The following is a 20,438-nucleotide window of genomic DNA, read 5'->3' on the forward strand; positions in this document are numbered from 1 at the left end:
TTCAGGAAATGGACAATTTCCTAGACAGATACCAGGTATCGAAGTTAAATCAGGAACAGATAAACCAGTTAAACAACCCCATAACTCCTAAGGAAATAGAAGCAGTCATTAAAGGTCTCCCAACCAAAAAGAGCCCAGGTCCAGACGGGTTTAGTGCAGAATTCTATCAAACCTTCATAGAAGACCTCATACCAATATTATCCAAACTATTCCACAAAATTGAAACAGATGGAGCACTACCGAATTCCTTCTACGAAGCCACAATTACACTTATACCGAAACCACACAAAGACACAACAAAGAAAGAGAACTTCAGACCAATTTCCCTTATGAATATCGACGCAAAAATACTCAATAAAATTCTGGCAAACCGAATTCAAGAGCACATCAAAACAATCATCCACCATGATCAAGTAGGCTTCATCCCAGGCATGCAGGGATGGTTTAATATACAGAAAACCATCAAAGTGATCCATTATATAAACAAACTGAAAGAACAAAACCACATGATCATTTCATTAGATGCTGAGAAAGCATTTGACAAAATTCAACACCCCTTCATGATAAAAGTCCTGGAAACAATAGGAATTCAAGGCCCATACCTAAACATAGTAAAAGCCATATACAGCAAACCAGTTGCTAACATTAAACTAAATGGAGAGAAACTTGAAGCAATCCCACTAAAATCAGGGACTAGAAAAGGCTGCCCACTCTCTCCCTACTTATTCAATATAGTTCTTGAAGTTCTAGCCAGAGCAATCAGACAACAAAAGGAAGTCAAGGGGATACAGATCGGAAAAGAAGAAGTCAAAATATCACTATTTGCAGATGATATGATAGTTTATTTAAGTGATCCCAAAAGTTCCACCAGAGAACTACTAAAGCTGATAAACAACTTCAGCAAAGTGGCTGGGTATAAAATTAACTCAAATAAATCAGTTGCCTTCCTCTATACAAAAGAGAAACAAGCCGAGAAAGAAATTAGGGAAACGACACCCTTCATAATAGACCCAAATAATATAAAGTACCTCGGTGTGACTTTAACCAAGCAAGTAAAAGAACTGTACAATAAGAACTTCAAGACACTGAGGAAAGAAATTGAAGAAGACCTCAGAAGATGGAAAGATCTCCCATGCTCATGGATTGGCAGGATTAATATAGTAAAAATGGCCATTTTACCAAAAGCAATCTACAGATTCAATGCAATCCCCATCAAAATACCAATCCAATTCTTCAAAGAGTTAGACAGAACAATTTGCAAATTCATCTGAAATAACAAAAAACCCCGGATAGCTAAAGCTATCCTCAACAATAAAAGGACTTCAGGGGGAATCACTATCCCTGAACTCAAGCAGTATTACAGAGCAATAGTGATAAAAACTGCATGGTATTGGTACAGAGACAGACAGATAGACCCATGGAATAGAATTGAAGACCCAGAAATGAACCCACACACCTATGGTCACTTGATTTTTGACAAAGGAGCCAAAACCATCCAATGGAAAAAAGATAGCATTTTCAGCAAATGGTGCTGGTTCAACTGGAGGGCAACATGTAGAAGAATGCAGATCGATCCATCCTTATCACCCTGTACAAAGCTTAAGTCCAAGTGGATCAAGGACCTCCACATCAAACCAGACACACTCAAACTAATAGAAGAAAATCTAGGGAAGCATCTGGAACACATAGGCACTGGAAAAAATTTCCTGAACAAAACACCAATAGCTTATGCTCTAAGATCAAGAATCGACAAATGGGATCTCACAAAACTGCAAAGCTTCTGTAAGGCAAAGGACACTGTGGTTAGGACAAAACGGCAACCAACAATTGGGAAAAGATCTTTACCAATCCTACAACAGATAGAGGCCTTATATCCAAAATATAGAAAGAACTCAAGAAGTTAGACCGCAGGGAAACAAATAACCCTATTAAAAAATGGGGTTCAGAGCTAAACAAAGAATTCACAGCTGAGGAATGCCGAATGGCTGAGAAACACCTAAAGAAATGTTCAACATCTTTAGTCATAAGGGAAATGCAAATCAAAACAACCCTGAGATTTCACCTCACACCAGTGAGAATGGCTAAGATCAAAAACTCAGGTGACAGCAGATGCTGGCGAGGATGTGGAGAAAGAGGAACACTCCTCCATTGTTGGTGGGATTGCAGACTGGTAAAACCATTCTGGAAATCAGTCTGGAGGTTCCTCAGAAAATTGGACATTGAACTGCCTGAGGATCCAGCTATACCTCTCTTGGGCATATACCCAAAAGATGCCTCAACATATAAAAGAGACACGTGCTCTACTATGTTCATCGCAGTCTTATTTATAATAGCCAGAAGCTGGAAAGAACCCAGATGCCCTTCAACAGAGGAATGGATACAGAAAATGTGGTACATCTACACAATGGAATATTACTCAGCTATCAAAAACAACGAGTTTATGAAATTCGTAGGCAAATGGTTGGAACTGGAAAACATCATCCTGAGTGAGCTAACCCAATCACAGAAAGACATACATGGTATGCACTCATTGATAAGTGGCTATTAGCCCAAATGCTTGAATTACCCTAGATGCCTAGAACAAACGAAACTCAAGACGGATGATCAAAATGTGAATGCTTCACTCCTTCTTTAAATGAGGAAAAAGAATACCCTTGGCAGGGAAGGGAGAGGCAAAGATTAAAACAGAGACTGAAGGAACACCTATTCAGAGCCTGCCCCACATGTGGCCCATACATATACAGCCACCCAATTAGACAAGATGGATGAAGCAAAGAAGTGCAGACTGACAGGAGCCGGATGTAGATCGCTCCTGAGAGACACAGCCAGAATACAGCAAATACAGAGGCGAATGCCAGCAGCAAACCACTGAACTGAGAATAGGTCCCCTGTTGAAGGAATCAGAGAAAGAACTGGAAGAGCTTGAAGGGGCTCGAGACCCCAAAAGTACAACAATGCCAAGCAACCAGAGCTTCCAGGGACTAAGCCACTACCTAAAGACTATACATGGACTGACCCTGGACTCTGACCCCATAGGTAGCAATGAATATCCTAGTAAGAGCACCAGTGGAAGGGGAAGCCCTGGGTCCTGCTAAGACTGAACCCCCAGTGAACTAGACTATGGGGGGAGGGCGGCAATGGGGGAGGGTTGGGAGGGGAACACCCATAAGGAAGGGGAGGGGGGAGGGGGATGTTTGCCCGGAAACGGGGAAAGGGAAGAACACTTGAAATGTATATAAGAAATACTCAAGTTAATTAAAAAAAAAAAAAAAAAGAATATGATTTTGCAAGGTTAACTCTGGCAGGATTATTTTCTTAGAGAAGAAATGACCTCATTTAAAAATTCACAGAATCTTTAAGACTTGATAAATTTAAAGAGTAGCCTATACTATCATCCATCCATTCCTGTTTCCTGTTACAGTTTATGTGTGTGTGTGTGTGTGTGTGTGTGTGAGTGTCTGTGTGTGTGTGTGTGTGCGTGTGCACGCGCACACGCGCTTGTGTGTTTCATGGAGGATAATGATGTCAATATATATTGTAGTTATCCCTTTCCTTCATCCCTTCCTACCTTATCCCACCCCTCTTTCTGCAGAATGTTCTTTAATAACTCCCCTTGATCTTTGAGGCAAAACTTGTGTCTGACTAAGAACAATACAAAATACTCACCTGTAATGTATTTTTTAGAAAAGTTGACATGAAGATTGTGTAGGGCATGAATGAGTAAAATGGGAAACTATATTATGCTGGTTCACACTGTATACATGTGGTAAAATCAGTGATCCCCAAAAAATGCAAAGAATAGTATGAAAACTTCTCATACACGGAATTTTTTTCAATCATATCTTTCAACCTACCTTAAGCAATATTTAGATTACTCCTGGTATTTCAAGCAGATGGCTCCTGGTCATCTTTTATAGGTTTATTGGTATAATTTTGCATATATTTAAAGTGTACAAATCACGAATTCTTATATATGCACAGATCCATGCAATTATAGCAGTTTTCTTCTCTTACATCAAGACTATATCATATTGGGTCTCATCATGCTTGGTATACAGCGTTGTATATTTCATAGAGAAACTTAAATGCTTTATGTTTTTACTTTCTTCTACTATTCCTGAACTAAAATTTATTTCTTATACAATAATTGCTGCAGGTGTATTTGCAATTTTTTTTTGTTCTGTGCATTGACTTTTACTTTCTTGAGTGTATTCTTGGAAGCATGAACTTGCCTTATATCTTTTCTTTTGCCTTTTGCTGCTTATATTTTTGAGTTAGTATTTAAGCATCTTTTTCATGAAGATTTACTGCTGTGTTCTCTTAAGAGTTTTATAGTTTAGATTTTTAAGGCCCTTAGACTGTTGATTCACATTAGTTAGGTTTTGTTTGTGGTCTTGTCTTCTTCTCCTTTGTCCTTTCTTTTCTCTTTCCCTTCCTCTCTTGTCCTTTTCTCTCTTTTCTGTTGTTATTCCATTGTTGCTTATTGGAAGACTTTCTTCCCCTTGCCTTGACAGCAGCCAGAAATCAATTCTCTATAGACACATGAAGGATTTTTATTGTTCTCTCCTGTTTGTTTTTCTGGACTCTGAGTTCTGTTCAGCATTGTTTGTGTGCCAGTATGGCAAAGTTTTGGTTTTGACTACTTTGTTGTAAGTGTAGAGATGGGGGCCTCTGAACCCTCAACTATCCTTTCCTCCGTCCTTACAAGATGCTTCTTACCATTCTGGGTGTCTCCCAATTCTGTATGAGTTTGAGAGTTAGCTTGCTACTTTTTGGAAAGAAATCATCAGGGATTCTGAGAGAGGTTGCACTGAATCTGTAGAGTAATACGGGTTGTATTAAAGATCTCAATATTTTGTATTCTGGCTCATAGATACTGATTTTTAGTTAGGATTTTAGTTTCTTGCAGTTGTATTTTGTAGTTACAGCAGAGATGTCTTAATCTTCCTTTAAAAAACATTCCTCAGTAATTTTTGATGACATTATGGAAGGGATTATTTTCTTAGTTTCCTTTTAGATTATTCATTATTAGTATAGCATAGAATTGGTTTTTATATATTTATATCATCTTGTGCATCCTTGAAGAAAATATTAGTTCCAGTAGTTTTTTCTGTATGTAAGATTATGTCATCTGTGAATAAATAGTTTTATTTCTTCTCTTTCTATCTAGATGCCCTATATATCTTTTTCTTGCCTAAATGCCCTGGCTAGAACCTCCACGCAGTGTTGAATAGAAGTGGTGAGTTGAGACTTTGTCTTATTTCTGATCTTCATAGCTAAACATTTGATCTTTTATGAAACAATACTGTAGTTAGCTGTGAGTTTTCATTGCTGCCCTTTATGAAGATAATAGAATTCCCTTTAAGTATTCTTATTTTTTTCTTATGAAAAAATAAAATTGTCTTTTTCTCACTTGTTAAACTAATTGTGTTTTAATTTATTGATAAGGTACTCATTCATATTGTCTAGTTTCCCTCGTTGTGTCTGCTTTGTATTGGTTGCATTGATTTCACTTTCTCACGATGTCCATCCTCTGACTTTCTGTCTGTCTATTTATGTGGTCTAAGTTAAGACATTTGAATATGTTACTGGGTTTACTATGCTAGCACTTCATGGATACTCTTTGTTTCCATATTCCAAAGTCATTGAGCTGTAGTTTCCTTGTTTGGTTTGGGTGTCACTAGTATTGGCTTTGAGAAAAATCAGCTTAGAAATGTTTTCACATGTTCTTAATTTGTGCATAGTGTTAAGATTCAGTAGAGGCCATCAGTAGAATTTAATTTCTCCATAAATTTGTTGGCTGTCAACAAATGCTGGACCTTGTCATTCTGTGGCCTGGTTTTGGTCATCCAATCACCCTTTCCCTGACTAGAAGTCTATACATATTCTCTGTAAGGTCTCAATTTAGTTTTTTTGGTGTTGTATCTTCGTATTGCATAATTCATTCTAGTCTTTTCCTCCCTTTGTTAATCCAGCTAAAGTTTTAAAGTCTTTGAATTTCCTTGATTCTCTCTGTTGTTTTTCTGTCCTGTAGTTCATTTATTTGTGCTCAGGAACTACTATTTTCTTTGCATGTCTGATTTTCCTTTCTCTGGTACCTTAAGATTGAAAATGAAGTTGATCTGAATGCTTTTTAAAGGAAACATATGGCTATAAGTTTTTTCATGCTTGTATACTTGATCATATCCACTCCCACCTGTCTCTTGTATTGGCATCCTAAAGTGTGTGTATTTTCCTGAATTTGGATCATCTTTTGGTTAATTAGTCCATATTTGAGAATTTTTCATATTGTTTTATTGATTTCATTGTGTTTACTGAACATATTGGATTTCTTCTCTTAGGGATGGATTGAGTTTTGAAGCTTGTAATATGACCTGGTGAAGATATTTGTTACCAATGCTGATCACTTATGTGGTAGTTACTGTTGCAAACACTGTAATCAGTTTGTTGTGGAATAACTTCTGGGTGTTTGATTCCATGTTTGACAGTGAATGCACTCTGAGGAACAGAGTACTGTGGTTTGAGTATGGATTGTGCCCCCAGAAGTTCAAGTGGTAAAGCTTGGGTCACCAGAGTAATGGTGTTGTGGTGTAAGACTGTGGGAAGTCTTGAGGAATTAAGAGTTCCCTTGAAGGAGAATGTGGGAACCGGATCCATGTCTCCTGACTGTATCAGTTAACTCACATACAGGATTATTGTGACAGTGGTCTTGTCCTACAGAATTCTTCCGTGATGTGCTACTCACATTGGAAGAAATAGTGCTGCCATAACTTGAAGGCAAAGCAAACTCCTTTCCTTCCTAAGATATGGTACTGAGTAATGTGAGATCTGTTAATGTGCATGTTGCCTACATGACCTTGTACCGGACATTTGCATAAACACTGTCATTGGGGGAAGGAGGGAATAAATGACTTACACCAATGCATAGAGGAACTCTTGAAATTGGAAGTAAGAAAAGCTGAGAAAAAAGAGGCAGAGTTGATATGAGAGAGAATCTCAAAAACTATGGACAGTTTTACAGTTAGTACTCAGATGAAAGGCCAGTGGATTTGGAAAGAAAACCTTTGGTGTAAGATGTGATGTCTTAGAAACTGTTTTCTGGTGAGAGGACATTAGGAAATTTAGGCTTTCAATAGTTTTTTAAAAGCATATTAATAGTGTTACTGAAAACATTATAATCTTACAAAATAAAGCATTCTAATCCCTTCTTAGCATGCTGGTTTTGATCATAATAACAGTCTTTACGGAATTTGTGAATAGGTTTTACTAAGATAAATGCTTAATATTAGTATATACTAAATGCTTCTTATATATGATTTCTGAAAGTGATCTTTTATTTCCTTGGTACGTTTCCAATAAAACTATACTATTTTCTACTTGAGTGCGTATTTGTTTTTACTGCACGTTGTTTTCTTAGATGTTTATGATGGTTGCTATTAGTTTATAAATCTGAAGAGAAATATTGCAGTGGCTAATAAATACTGAAGATTTTATAGGATGCTTTTTTTGGGAAAAGGTGTTGTTTGTTTGTTTATTGGATATTTTTTATATACATTTCAAATGTTATTCCCTTTCCCAGTTTCCCGTCCATAAGCCCCCTGTCTTATCCCCCTCCCTTTCTTCTATAAGGGTGTTTCCCTCCCCAACCACCCACCCCCTTCTCGCCTCCCCACCCTGACATTCTCCTACACTGGGGAATCCAGCCTTGGCAGGACCAACGGCTTCTACTCCCACTGGTGCTCAATAAAGCTGGGGCCATGGGTCAGTCCGTGTGTACTCTTTGGGTACTGGTTTAGGATGGTTCTTATTAGCTGCTTAGTGTAACATTGCTAAAATATGGATCCTGTGTTAATTTTTCCTGATCATTTGCCTGTCTTTAGTTTAACCTGTGTTTCTTTTTGTAACTTAAGAGTTATTATATGGATTTAGTTATATTTCTTATTCTTGTTTTTGTATGTTAACCATTTTTCAGTTATCTAGAGAGCTCATAACGTTTTAAAAGTCCTAGCATTTGAAGGGACTAAACCTCAGTATGTCATTATCAACACCAAAAATTCCTGACCTTTTTTACACAAGGCTATCTTGCTGTGTAACCCAGACTGACCTGAATGAAACCTGTAGTCACTTCTGAGTTAATGTTATTTAGGCCCACACCCCTAAATCCTGCTAGTTGGTTTGTGTATCTCTATTCGTTGTCTGTTGTAATGCCTTTCTGTAAAATTTTATGCTTGTGTTCAGATTCACATAGGCATTACTTCAAACTTAGCTTTTCTACTCTCTGTGTAACCTAGGACAACTTATGTAAGCTTCCTCAGTTTAGGTTTTATAAAATCAAATAATATTAGTACTTAAGTATAAAAAGATTATTAGGCTAGATTTTACAGGCTTAGTGCTTATTATAGTTTTGACATATAACTGTTTTTATCCTGCTGACACTTTTAGAGTTGATAAGATAGGATCATTCTTCTTATTTTATTTTGTTTTATTTTTATTTTATTATATAACTTCATTAAAGAACAAAAGAATATTATTTTTAATAAATCATATACTCACCAGGAGTTTTTTTATACTTAGAACTTTGTGTATGGATTCTATAATAACAAAATTTGGTTAATTTAACTTCCTTACATGTGAATTTAAGAGTGAACAGTGTGAAAATAATACTCTCTCTCTCTCTCTCTCTCTCTATATATATATATATATATATATATATATATATATATATATCCTCTCAGCTCATATTAGAGGAAGTCTGGTCCTCTCCAGATGAAAAGGTTTAGAATCCTAATTGTAAGTCTCTGAATCCTAAACTTTGTTCTTGTTCCATGACTAAAATCACCTTAATTTTTGAAAACTCCTGTATCGGAAAGTTATTCCATTGTGTAAATGATCTTTAATTGTATAACCACAAGTTGCCTTTATAAAAGTACTGGATGTTCCTTACCATTGTAGAGAATTTTCTCTTTTTAAAAATTAAATGTGTTTATTTGTCCTAACCCTAACCTCTTGACCTCCTCCTGGTATCCCTTCATGAAAGCCCACACCACCCCCCTCCCCCCTTCTCTTTTGAGAAGGAGGAGAAGTCCCCCTCTGGGTATCAGTTCTTCCTCTCCGCATCCCATCAAGTCTCTGAGGGACTGGGCACATCTCCCATTGAGGCCAGACAGAGCCTCAGTGTGGGAATGTGGGATCTACAGGTGGACAGGCAGGCAGACGGGCAGGCAGAATCAGGGACAGCCCTTTCTCCAGTTTGGGGGTTCCTGCATGAAGACCAAGCTGCTCATGTGCTACATCTGTGCAGGGACGTAGGTCCAGCCCATGCTTGCTTCTTTGGTTGGTGATTCAGTCTCTGGGAGCCCCCAGGGTCCAAGTTAGTTGACTCTGTTGGTCTTGTTGGAGAGTCCCTGTACTCTTCAAATCCCCCAGTCTTTCTTCCAACTCTTTGGTAAGATTCCTCTAGATCCATCTACATCTGAGTGTGAGTCCCTACATTTCTTTCCGTTGGCTGCTTGGTGGAGCCTCTCAGAGGACAGTTATGCTAGATTCCTATCTACAAGAATAATGGAATATCACTAATAGTGTCCATTCTTACCCATGGGATGGTTCTCAATTTGGGGTAGTCATTGGTTGGCCATTCCCTCAGTCTCTGCACATATTTTAGGCAGGACACATTTTCAATCAAAGGCTTTGTGGGTGAGTTGCTGTCCTTACCCTTCCTGCCTGGCTAAAGGAAGTGGCTACTTCAGTGTCCAGATCCCCACTGCTACAAATCTCAGCTGCAGTCACTCCCATACACCCTCTAGGGCCTCTCCCCATCCAGTTCTCCGGCACCTCCTAGAGATCCCCCCAACCCCCAAGCCAATCTCCCTTTTCTGTCCCCTGCTTTGTCTACATAGATCTTCCCTTCTCTTTTCCCTATCCACTCTTCTACCCATTTCCCTCCTTCCATTGATCTCAAATATCTATTTTGTTTCCCCTTCTGAGAATAAACATCCTCCCTGTGCCCTGCTTATTATTTAGCTTCCTTGGTTCTGTGGATCATAGCAGGATTTATTCAGCAGCCTATAGTTTATGGCTAGTTTCCACTTCTCTGAGTACATACCATGCATGTCCTAGTGGTTTTGGGTTACCTCACTCTGGATAATGTTTTCTAGTGAAATTTGCCTGTAAAATTCATGATGTTCTTGTTTTTAATGGATGAGTAGCACTCCGTTGTGTAGATTTACCACATTTTCTGAATCCATTCTTCAGTTGAGAGACATGAGGGTTGTTTCCAGTTTCTGGCTATTATGAATAAGGCTGCTATGAAGATAGTTGACAATTTCTTTTACAAGTTGATTCTTATCTTAAATCTTATTTATTACATGTGATTAGCTTGGCTTCTTTTGTTTGTTTTTTTGTTTTTTTTTTCTTTTTTTGCTACATGGGGTATTAATATGGAAAAGTTTATTTTGTTGTTTTCTTTTAAAGCTTTTTGAATTGCTGGGACCTGGAGGACTTGATTTGATTGAGAAGCTACTCCAGAACAGAATTACAATCGTAGATCGATTTCTTAATTCCTCAAGTGATCATAAGTTCCAAGTTCTTCAAGGTAAGAGTCTGATAGAAACTATAATTTAAAAGAAGAATCTGTGGACATAGGGGCAGTCCTAAGTGGACTTAATGAGTTATCTGAAAAACATGAAGTTGGAGGCAGGCATGTTTAGGAGGCTATGGGGGGAAGCTGGAGAATTGAGGAATAAATATAATCATCTTTTTGTATAGCTCAATAAAATTCAAGAGTAAGTAACATGTTTTAAAAGATTTACTGGTTAAAATATTATAAGTGTAATTGTGCTTTTAATGCTGTTTGACTTGTAGTATTACAGATGGCATTTTATATAAAATTGAGACAAGTTCATGAAACAAATATGTGGCACAATTGTACACCATGTGCACAGTCCAGAACAGTGACAGTCATTTCCACAACTGCTCCGTAACTATCACTTTAAAAAAACACCTGGAATACCATGTATTGTTTGTATTTTAACCCCCCACCACCATGCCCAAGTTATGGAGAATTGGATAAGAAACAAAATGATAAAATAAAAGCTTCATGACATATGACATGGAGCTGCCTGACTCAGGTTAGTAAACTGAAAATGAAATTTCTTCACACTCTTAGTCAAATCTACCTTGCCAGCCTTCTTAATAGGGATTTTAAAACATCATTAGTTATGGGATTATTACCTTTAATTATGGAGCATATGGGATTAATACCTCTGTCTGTGTTGAGTTCTTTATGCTTACCTTTTATTCATGTCATTATCCCCCACCCCTCGGCAATGGCTCCTAAAGGGCATGCCAAAAGCAGGCTTGATTAATACCAAAATTACTTATCGAATTCCCCTAATCCCCATAAATGTTCTTAGAAGGCTGGAATTGCATTAAGATTGTTTGAACCTTGGTCTTCTCTGGCAAGTTCTCGGACATTCATGTGGTCCTCTCTCACCTGCAGTAAATATATGACCATGCATCTTAAGCTATCACCCATCCACCTTTAGAAGCTAACGGCATTTACGCAGGCTTTTGCTAAATTGGATTTTTGTTGTTTGCTTAAGCAGTAGGATCACAGCAGCAGCAACAAAATCTGCTCCCTGAAGTATTTTCCTGCAGCTCATCTATGAGTTCTATACTACAGGATTTAAGCTGTGAAACCCCATGTCCTCATCAGGTTGGCATTACAGTCTCAGGGGTGGGAAAACTGATTCTAGGCTTGGTTAGATTTGAATTCTCCCATGAAACATTCAAATCAAGGCTGAATATGCAAATGTGAAATAAAGCTGTTCATTTTAAAATTGCTTTAACCTGCTAGATTGGATCAATATATATTTAGGTGATATTGAAGATAGTAAACTTAATTTAAATCTCAGAACTTAAATTATTATGTTTTACATCAAAACCAACATTTCACAAGTGCACTTCTAAGGCATTGTAAGGTATAATATTTTAAGCAGTAGTTTCTTGGTACTCATAACCAAGTAATAGCTAGTTTAGAATTTAGAAGTGGGATTTTATTGCTATAAGAGAATTACATTTAAATTTGTAGGTTTTTGATATAAAGCAGATCTCACAGTTGGAAATTTATTGTTGCCTTTAATATTTCTTCTAGAGGAAAGATGGTTTGTATCCATAGTAAAAGAAAAGTTCTACAGAATTTCTGCCTCCGTGTATTCCCATTTGAAAAAAAAAACTGTTTCTACTGTATTAATAATTGGCTGAATTACCATTCTGAAATTTATTTTTTTGCACTAAACTTAGTTCAGGCTTTATAAAGCACCCCAGAAGTTTTAACTGCAGACTGTTTGTTTTTTTAATAAAACTGCCACTGCTTCTAATGTAAAATATTGTTTTAAAAAGAAAGAGACTTTATCAGCAAAACTTTCTCTGTATGTTAAAGGAAGTTAAGGAGTCACCGCTATAATTTTAAGAACACCAAGGCAGTGTTCACTTTTTCCATGTTGGCCTTGATCTACATTGTTGAATTGTAGGCAGCTTCTGGCTGTACTGAGTCCACAAATAGTGGTCTAACCACTTTGTCAAGTAATGAATAAATGCCTACTAAAAATAAGACAGGGAGCCATGTATTTATTGTTAACCTTCTAAATCATGTTTCATTGATACCTTTTCAGTTCTTTCAAAAGGTTGAAAGCGTCAATTTTCGGAACATGGATTTCCAGTGGACAGAAGTGACTTAACCAACCTCCATTGAGTTTAGAATTAAGGAATATGTCTTTCAATAATACTGAAATACCAAAGAAAAGATTGTTAGAAACTTGGACATTTGGAATTTAGCAATTGGTACTTTTTAGGGGGCTCCGAGCTCTTCAGATATACAGTGGCTCGTTCTACACTGCCTGCCCACAGGGATCCCATCGGCACAGCAGTGTGTAAGACAGACCGGAGGGAAACTGCAGGGATTAAGAACAGTTAAACCCTGTCTGTTTGTAAACTGTTTCTACCATAAGTAAGGGAATGAGTTCATGGTCCAGTCTTGCAATTTTGTAAATTCTGAAAAGTTTGTATTTGCTTGGTTAGTATTCTAAATGTTACTACCAATGTGGATTACAGTTTTTAAAAGCTATAATGTGTCAACATAAATATGAGTTAGTACTCCCATATATGCTAATTTATATTTTCATTTTCCATATTTTAGTCTATAAAGATGGCATAGAAGCATGGTCCTTAAGCAATATTAAGTATTAATTTATTTTTCAGTACTGGAAATTGAACTTAGGGCCTTACACATGCTCAGCAAGAATTCTACCATGTAACTATATTCCTAGCCCCCAAAGACTAAATTTAAATTGTTAAACAGTGTATTTGAGGCATCAGTCTCACGTGAAATTTTTTTTTTTTTTTTAGTCTTCTCAAATGGATTTTGTTTTTTTCTATATTGGATTGTTGTTGTTAATGTTGCTACTATTTATGACTATTATGCTACTATTTATGTGAAAATTTTGTATATTAAACAAAAAGCTTTTAACACACTTTTAACTTGCATATTTTAAAGTTTTTTTTACTGAATTTTTGTTTTATATTTAATGAGATAATTTTTCTTAAAAATTTTTAATGTGTTGGGCCAGTGACTGTCTTAGTGGTAAATGTGTTTGCCAACAAATTTAACAAGTTGACTTGATTATTTAGTTCACATGGTGGAAGGAAAGAACTTACTTCGACAAGTTTTCTTTTGACTATCCTGTGTACATGTTTACATATGTGTGTATACACACACACACACACACACATCTAAACACAGACACACACATCCATACCTAAACACCTTACATTAACATATTTTTTCTTAAAAATTTTTAGTAGGTTAAGGAAATATTATGAAGAAAAAATGTTTATTCCATTTCACTGCTGTTAACATTCATTTCTGTATTTGATGTTTCACATCCAGTATTACTTCAGAATTCTCTAAGTACCAAATTATACTTTTTCATTATTAAAACTTCTTACTGAGAAAGTTACTAGCCATATTCCCTCTTGTTTGTTTTCTAATATCACCGTATAGATAGAATCACTTATTTTCATTTAGTATTTTTTGTTCATAATGAATTTGATTTCTTTTTTTTATTGGATTTTTTAAATTTGCATTTCAAGTGTTATTCCGTTTCCTGATTTCCTGGACATAAGCCCCCATCCCATCCCCATCCCATTTCTTCTATAAGGGTGTTCCTCCTCCCAAACTACCCCCATTCCCGCCTCCCCGCCCTGACATTCCCCTACACTGGGAGGTCCAGCCTTGGCAGGACCAAGGGCTTCTCTTCCCATTGGTGCCCAACAAGGTCATCCTCTGCTACATATGCAGCTGGAACCATGGGTCTGTCCATGTGTACTCTTTGGGAAGTGGTTTAGTCCCTGGGGGCTCTGGTTGGTTGGTATTGTTGTTCTTATGGGGTTGCAAGCCCCTACAGCTCCTTCAATCCTTTCTCTGACTCCTGACTCCTCAAATGGAGACCCCATTCTCAGTTCAATGGTTTGATGCTTGAATTTGATTTCTTAAATGAAGATAAACTTCTAACCCATGTCTCGGTCTTCTAACAAGGAAATGTAAGGTGCCTGAGAAGTGGCAGGTCTCTACCATAAAGATACTTGTAAATTAAAGTATCTTCCTTTAAGACTTGGACTTGTTTTTGGTATTACTTTTTATTTTTGAGAGAATATGAAGTTTGGGATAAGGGGATATCAGGAGGAGGAGATGGGAAAAGGCAAGGAATATACTCAGTATATAATGTGAAAATTTTTAAAACTTAAAAAGGATGTATGTAAAATACAGATTAAATTAGTCTATACTGTTATATGACTCTCCTCTGAAGATCACACAAGTTTCTTTTCTGGAATAATTAGGCTTTATAAGAACATAAACTTTTACTTTATTCTTCAGGAACATTTTATATGACAGTTACTTTTATAGTTATTTATTTTGTTTCTGATTGTGAGCAGATAGCACAACCAAAGAAACCAAAACCAAAGCACAACAAGAAAATCCATGCTTTGAAGCATTTAAACGACTCTAAAAATCATGCCTGTTGTTTACTGTGTTCAGTTTTACAGGTTTGTACATTATGTTGATTGAGACTTTGAAGTCTTTGATCGAGTGACATCTGTTTTTCTATAATTTGTTTTCTTCCTTGGATGATGACAAATATATAAAGCAGTATTTTGTGGCTATCAGTTTCCAGGTATTAATTACACTGGGACATAGCATTTGTTGTGTGATCTAAAGTATGGCTTCAGACTTCTAAGTGTTCCCGCAATCCTCTCTGAATAGCATTTTCCACATTCTTGAAGCATCCTTCACATATGTCTTCCTGACTTGTTGTGTTACCATCAGTTTCACTTTTCCTTTACTTCTCAGTCCATGTGAAAGCTTTCAGAATATGGATTCTTTGTCATGGAAAATTTAATGATAAATTCTATTATATTACATAGAAAGTATGGTATATAAGACAAACAGGAAAATACTTTGGCTAGAGGCATGGCATTTCAGCTTAATGTAGATGAAATTCTTATTTTATACTTTTGAAAATACTCTCCTTTCTGATGCTGGTAAAGCGACATTACAGGAGTTTGTTTCATATGATTGAGAATTTAAATGCTTATTCTGAGTCACATAAGGATAAGGACGCAGTATCTGGGAAGTTTCAAAGTTTGACCAAACCTGACTTTGAACCACAGTTTTCTTTCTTGGTGCTTTGTTTACTTCCTTATCTGATCTGCTTTGAATTTTGCCTTTTGATAAATTAACTTGTGCCTGTACTCAGCGTGTGGATAAGTCTCATTTGGCATTTTCTTCCCAGCCTAGTTGTGCTAAGTCCTCAACACTGTTCATGCCTACTGACTTGACTCCTTTTACTGCAGGTCTTTTATCTCCTTTAGGACAGTAGAAACTCAGAAAGAGTGTAATTTACACACCAAAGCCAGTCCTGTTGGGAAACCATCCTGAATCTTGAGGTCTACACACACCACACACCTAACTCTACTTCATAAACAATGAGTTTTGGCTGATCTGTTCCCCCTCTGTTTCTGCAGGAAGGTAGACAAGGGCTGTGGCCTGACCATTCTCTGTGGACATATCCTGAGTTATGGAAAGTTGTAAATATACAGCAACCTAGTGTGGCAAGGTTAATTATTTAGGGCAAATTTGTATTTAATGCATAATAGATTGTTATTTTATCCCACTAATGGGAAATGACAACTAAAATTTAAATTATATATTTGAAATAATATGAACAAATTATTTCATAACTGAAATAAAATTTTTGCATTCTTGGTGTTCATGAACTATAATTTTTGCATTCCTGATATTCAATTAAAAATTATATGATCCTAGTATCATTACAATATTGAATCTATTAGAAGAAAAAATGTGCTTACTTTTCTTTAGTACGCAATATGTAGAGATCATTAAAATATATAACTGAGTAAACCAGCTATAAAAAGTGATTTGTTGGTGAATTGAATTCTGTTATATTTCTATCGTACTGCAACATGGTTTTCATAAAGGTTAAGTCATATCTGAAATTTATAATTCATTATGTATATTTTTTTTCTTTTTCTTTTTTTCAGAGCTGGGGACCGAACCCAGGGCCTTGCACTTGCTAGGCAAGTGCTCTACCACTGAACTAAATCCCCAACCCCTCATTATATATTTTTAATTTCTTCGCAGATAATTGTAAAAAAATTTTAGGAGAGAATGCGAAGCCTAATTATGGTTGTCAAGTCACGATTCAGTCCGAACAAGAAAAGCAGTTAATGAAACAGTATCGGCGTGAGGAAAAAAGAATTGCCAGGAGAGAAAAGAAGGCTGGGGAAGATGGGGAAGTTTCTGGAGAAGGACTTTTGCCCTTTGATCCTAAGGAACTCCGATTACAGAGGTAAAACAACAGATACTGAAAACATGCAAGTGATACAGTTTTATTGGTCATTGTTCTTCAGAATTTTAGTAACTTGGTGATTCTCTTTAAATCTGATTTTCTATGATGAATAAACAATCACTGTTGGTCGTATTCACGCAAGTGAGGCATTTCACTTTTAGAGGTGACTAGTCTTAAGTTGGTTTTGGTATATTTTCAGTTAAATTACATGAAGGCTACATGGATATAGATTGACATCTGTTTCTCTTTTCAGTTTAACGATACTATTTTCATGTTGCTTACAAGTAGAAAATTAAAAATGATTGATGTCATTTAAATCACAGTTCTCAACCTCCGGATTGTGACCCCTTTGGCAAACCTCTGTCTCAAAAAATATTTACAGTAAATAACAATAGCAAAATTAATTATATAGTAGCAATCAAACAGTTTTATCATTGGGATCAGTACCAGGTTGTGATCCACCGATCTAAATATTTAAACACTGAAAAAGTAATTTATACTTTTTAAACATCTTTATGTTGTAAAGATTAATTATAAAACACAATATTAAATCATGCTTACTAATTATTGTTGTGTAGAAGTAGTACCCAGAAATATACTTAATATCTATTTACTTTCCCTAAAACTTCTTGCTTGCTAATATCTTCCAATTTTTAGTTCAAATTCTACTATTTTTAAATGGAATACCTGAAATAGCAATTAACCTTACCTTTTATTAGTGTATGGCTTCGTTTTTAAAATAATAATATCAAGTCTGTCCTGTTATTTATTTATTTATTTATTTATTTATTTATTTTTACAGAGAACATGCGCTTCTGAATGCTAGAAGTGCTCCAATTTTGGGAAGGCAGAGAGACACGGAGGTTGAGAAAATTCGTTATCCTCATGTTTATGATTCCCAGGCTGCAGCCCGAGAAACATCAGCATTTATAGCTGGGGCCAAGGTGTGTCATTGAATATAGCCACTCTTGGGACAGGTATTTTTCAAGGAAATGACAGCATAGAGTTTTCCCTGTGTCCTTAAATATATTACTAGTGAATATAGTACGCTAATTATATGTTAAAACAGTAGGAAAAATGGGATTTGTAGTATATCCTGACATATATTCCACATTCAGAACGTATTTAACTTTTTGGGTTGATTTAGTTTGTATTTCTGAGTTGTATCCATTGCATCACTGACTGACTAGCCTTACAAGTCTAATAAGTATTATTCTCATTGTGAGAGTAGATTTGTCATCAAGAACACTGTGTAGCCGATGTGGGCTGTAAGTTCATCAGCACACTGTGCTCTGTGCATCCTGTGAGGGGCCTGACTCCTCATGTTTTATGGGTGTACTTTATGCTAGTTTTTTCTTTATTTAGATTTATTTCCTTTGAATTAGCTGGATTTATTTGCCAGTACTATGTTATAAAACTAGCAACATTTTGTCTTTGTCTCTGATTCAAAATCTCACCAGAGCAGTTGTTTTATTGTTTATTATTGGAATTTTATTTTTGATACTTACAGATGATTTTGCCAGAAGGCATCCAGAGAGAGAATACCAAGCTGTATGAAGAAGTAAGGATCCCCTATAGTGAACCAATGCCCGTTGGGTTTGAGGAGAAACCAGTTTATATCCAGGATTTAGATGAGGTAAGATGAGCTTTTTGGGTCACAGAAGCTTTGACTATGTAATTTGTAGGTGGTCAGTGCAGCTAAGAATATAGGTAAGTGGCTGCTTAAGAAGTATACTATTGGAGTATACATGGTGAAAATGTGTACGTGAGTTCCTTTCTACATGAAACACATTCATGTATGCCTTTGCGTTACATATGTTATCTTGTGTTCATTTTGGTCACTTTAGCTACCCTTTTGCACATATGTATTCATGTGTTGGTGTTTATGCATATGTGAGTACAAGGTCAAGTGCTGCCATGTTCTCATGTGACTATAGAGGTCAGAAATGGATATTATATGGATTTTTTTCTAGCACCGTCTGCCTTAATACTGGCACAATATCAGAAACATTGATCAATGGATTCGAACTTAAGATGCAGACATAGGTCTACACACTGTGGACATCAGACAGGAATATTTTGTCCTCTTCTCCTTTTTACTTCCTGACTAACCTGCCCATTTGTCCACCAAGCCACTATCTATCTTGTGGTTCCTCATCCAGAACCAGAAACAGTAAAAGAAGTGATCACAGACCAAAACTATGACACAAACTAAGATTTTCCTCCTGTTAAGTCATGTTTCTTAGTTATTTTTCCCATAGTAATGAAAAACTGAATAATACAAAGTTTACTTTGAAAATTACAAGGAAAACACTGTATGTAGGAGAAAATAATGAAGCCATCCTGATACACAGGATGGAAACCGTAATCCAAGTGCTGGAGGTACAAACCTGTGGGAAATGGCAAAGCATATTTAAAAGGAAAAACACCAGACTCATGATGATTTGCAAGATGAAAAAAGTAAACTGTTGTCACTGCAAGTCATCAGATGGAAATGCAGCGGTGACAGAGGATTAACAAGAATTTTGCCATAAATGAAAATATGAAACACGTGAACTCCAAATACTTACACATTTTACCATAAAATTCTATGCCTTTTAAATTAAAAATACATCCTCCAAACGAAGGAACTCATCTGAAAGGATATGAAGTGGCCAGGGAACAGATGAAGTTGACATTAATCATTTCTGTTCCACTCACAAAATCATGAAGTTATAACAGAGTCATCAATATTTATATATTGCTGTTAGGTTTTTCTTTTTCATAAAGGCAGCAAGTTTTTCTAGAAACTGAATATTGTATCAAGTGAAAAGATACTTTAGCTGACCTCTCTCTGTAGATTCTTAATGGCTGATTGCATTCCAAGATAAATGGAATCATCGCCCAAAGATGGAAATGTTTTCCTTTCTAACTATGAATTACTGTATACTGACTACTGTACCCTAAGTAAAGTGTCATGCAAAATGAGAATTTTACTCAGTTATAATAGTAACATTGAAGCGGCAGCTAAAGCTAATAGATCTCTCTTTTTTTCAATTTAAAATTGATTTTTTTACTTTTATTGCCGGTTTCCCCTTCAGACACCTGCTATCCCATCTTCCCTCCTCCTCCTCCTGTGAGGGTGCTCCCTCACCCACCCATCCATTCCTTCCTACCTTCCTGCCCTAACATTCCCCTACTCTGGGGCATTGAGCCTTCACAGGACCAAGGGCCTATCCTCCCATTGATGCCCAACAAGGCCATTCTCTACTACATTATGTGGATGGAGCCATAGGTCCATCCCTGTGCACTATTGGGATGGTGGTTTAGTCCCTGGGAGCTCTGGGAGGTCCGTTTGGTTGATGTTGTTTTTCCTATTGGGTTGCAGATCCCCAGCTACCTCAGACCTTTCTCTAACTCCCCCATTAGGGACCCCGTGCTCAGTCCAATGGTTGGCTGTGAACATCTGCCTCTGTATTTGTCAGACTCTGGCAGAGCCTCTCAGAGACAGCTATACCAGGCTCTTGTCAGCAA

At 36.6% G+C, this 20,438-nt stretch overlaps 1 protein-coding gene across 11 annotated transcripts in view; it reads left to right on the forward strand.

Annotated features, from left to right (window-relative positions):
* Positions 1-20,438, forward strand: part of Ascc3 (activating signal cointegrator 1 complex subunit 3) — a 282,945-nt gene that overhangs the window by 55,934 nt on the left and 206,573 nt on the right. For all 11 annotated transcript variants that reach the window (XR_010060704.1, XM_063279181.1, XM_063279180.1 and 8 more), the window contains 4 exons: positions 10,471-10,591; positions 16,718-16,925; positions 17,728-17,869; positions 18,436-18,561. Coding sequence is in view for 10 of the 11 variants with exons in the window: in XM_063279181.1 (XP_063135251.1) it covers positions 10,471-10,591; positions 16,718-16,925; positions 17,728-17,869; positions 18,436-18,561 (597 nt within the window). In the remaining variant the exon portion in view is untranslated. The remainder of the gene's footprint in view (positions 1-10,470; positions 10,592-16,717; positions 16,926-17,727; positions 17,870-18,435; positions 18,562-20,438) is intronic.

This window comes from Rattus norvegicus, chromosome 20, assembly GCF_036323735.1.
Source record: "Rattus norvegicus strain BN/NHsdMcwi chromosome 20, GRCr8, whole genome shotgun sequence".
In the NCBI taxonomy this organism is placed as follows: domain Eukaryota; kingdom Metazoa; phylum Chordata; class Mammalia; order Rodentia; family Muridae; genus Rattus; species Rattus norvegicus.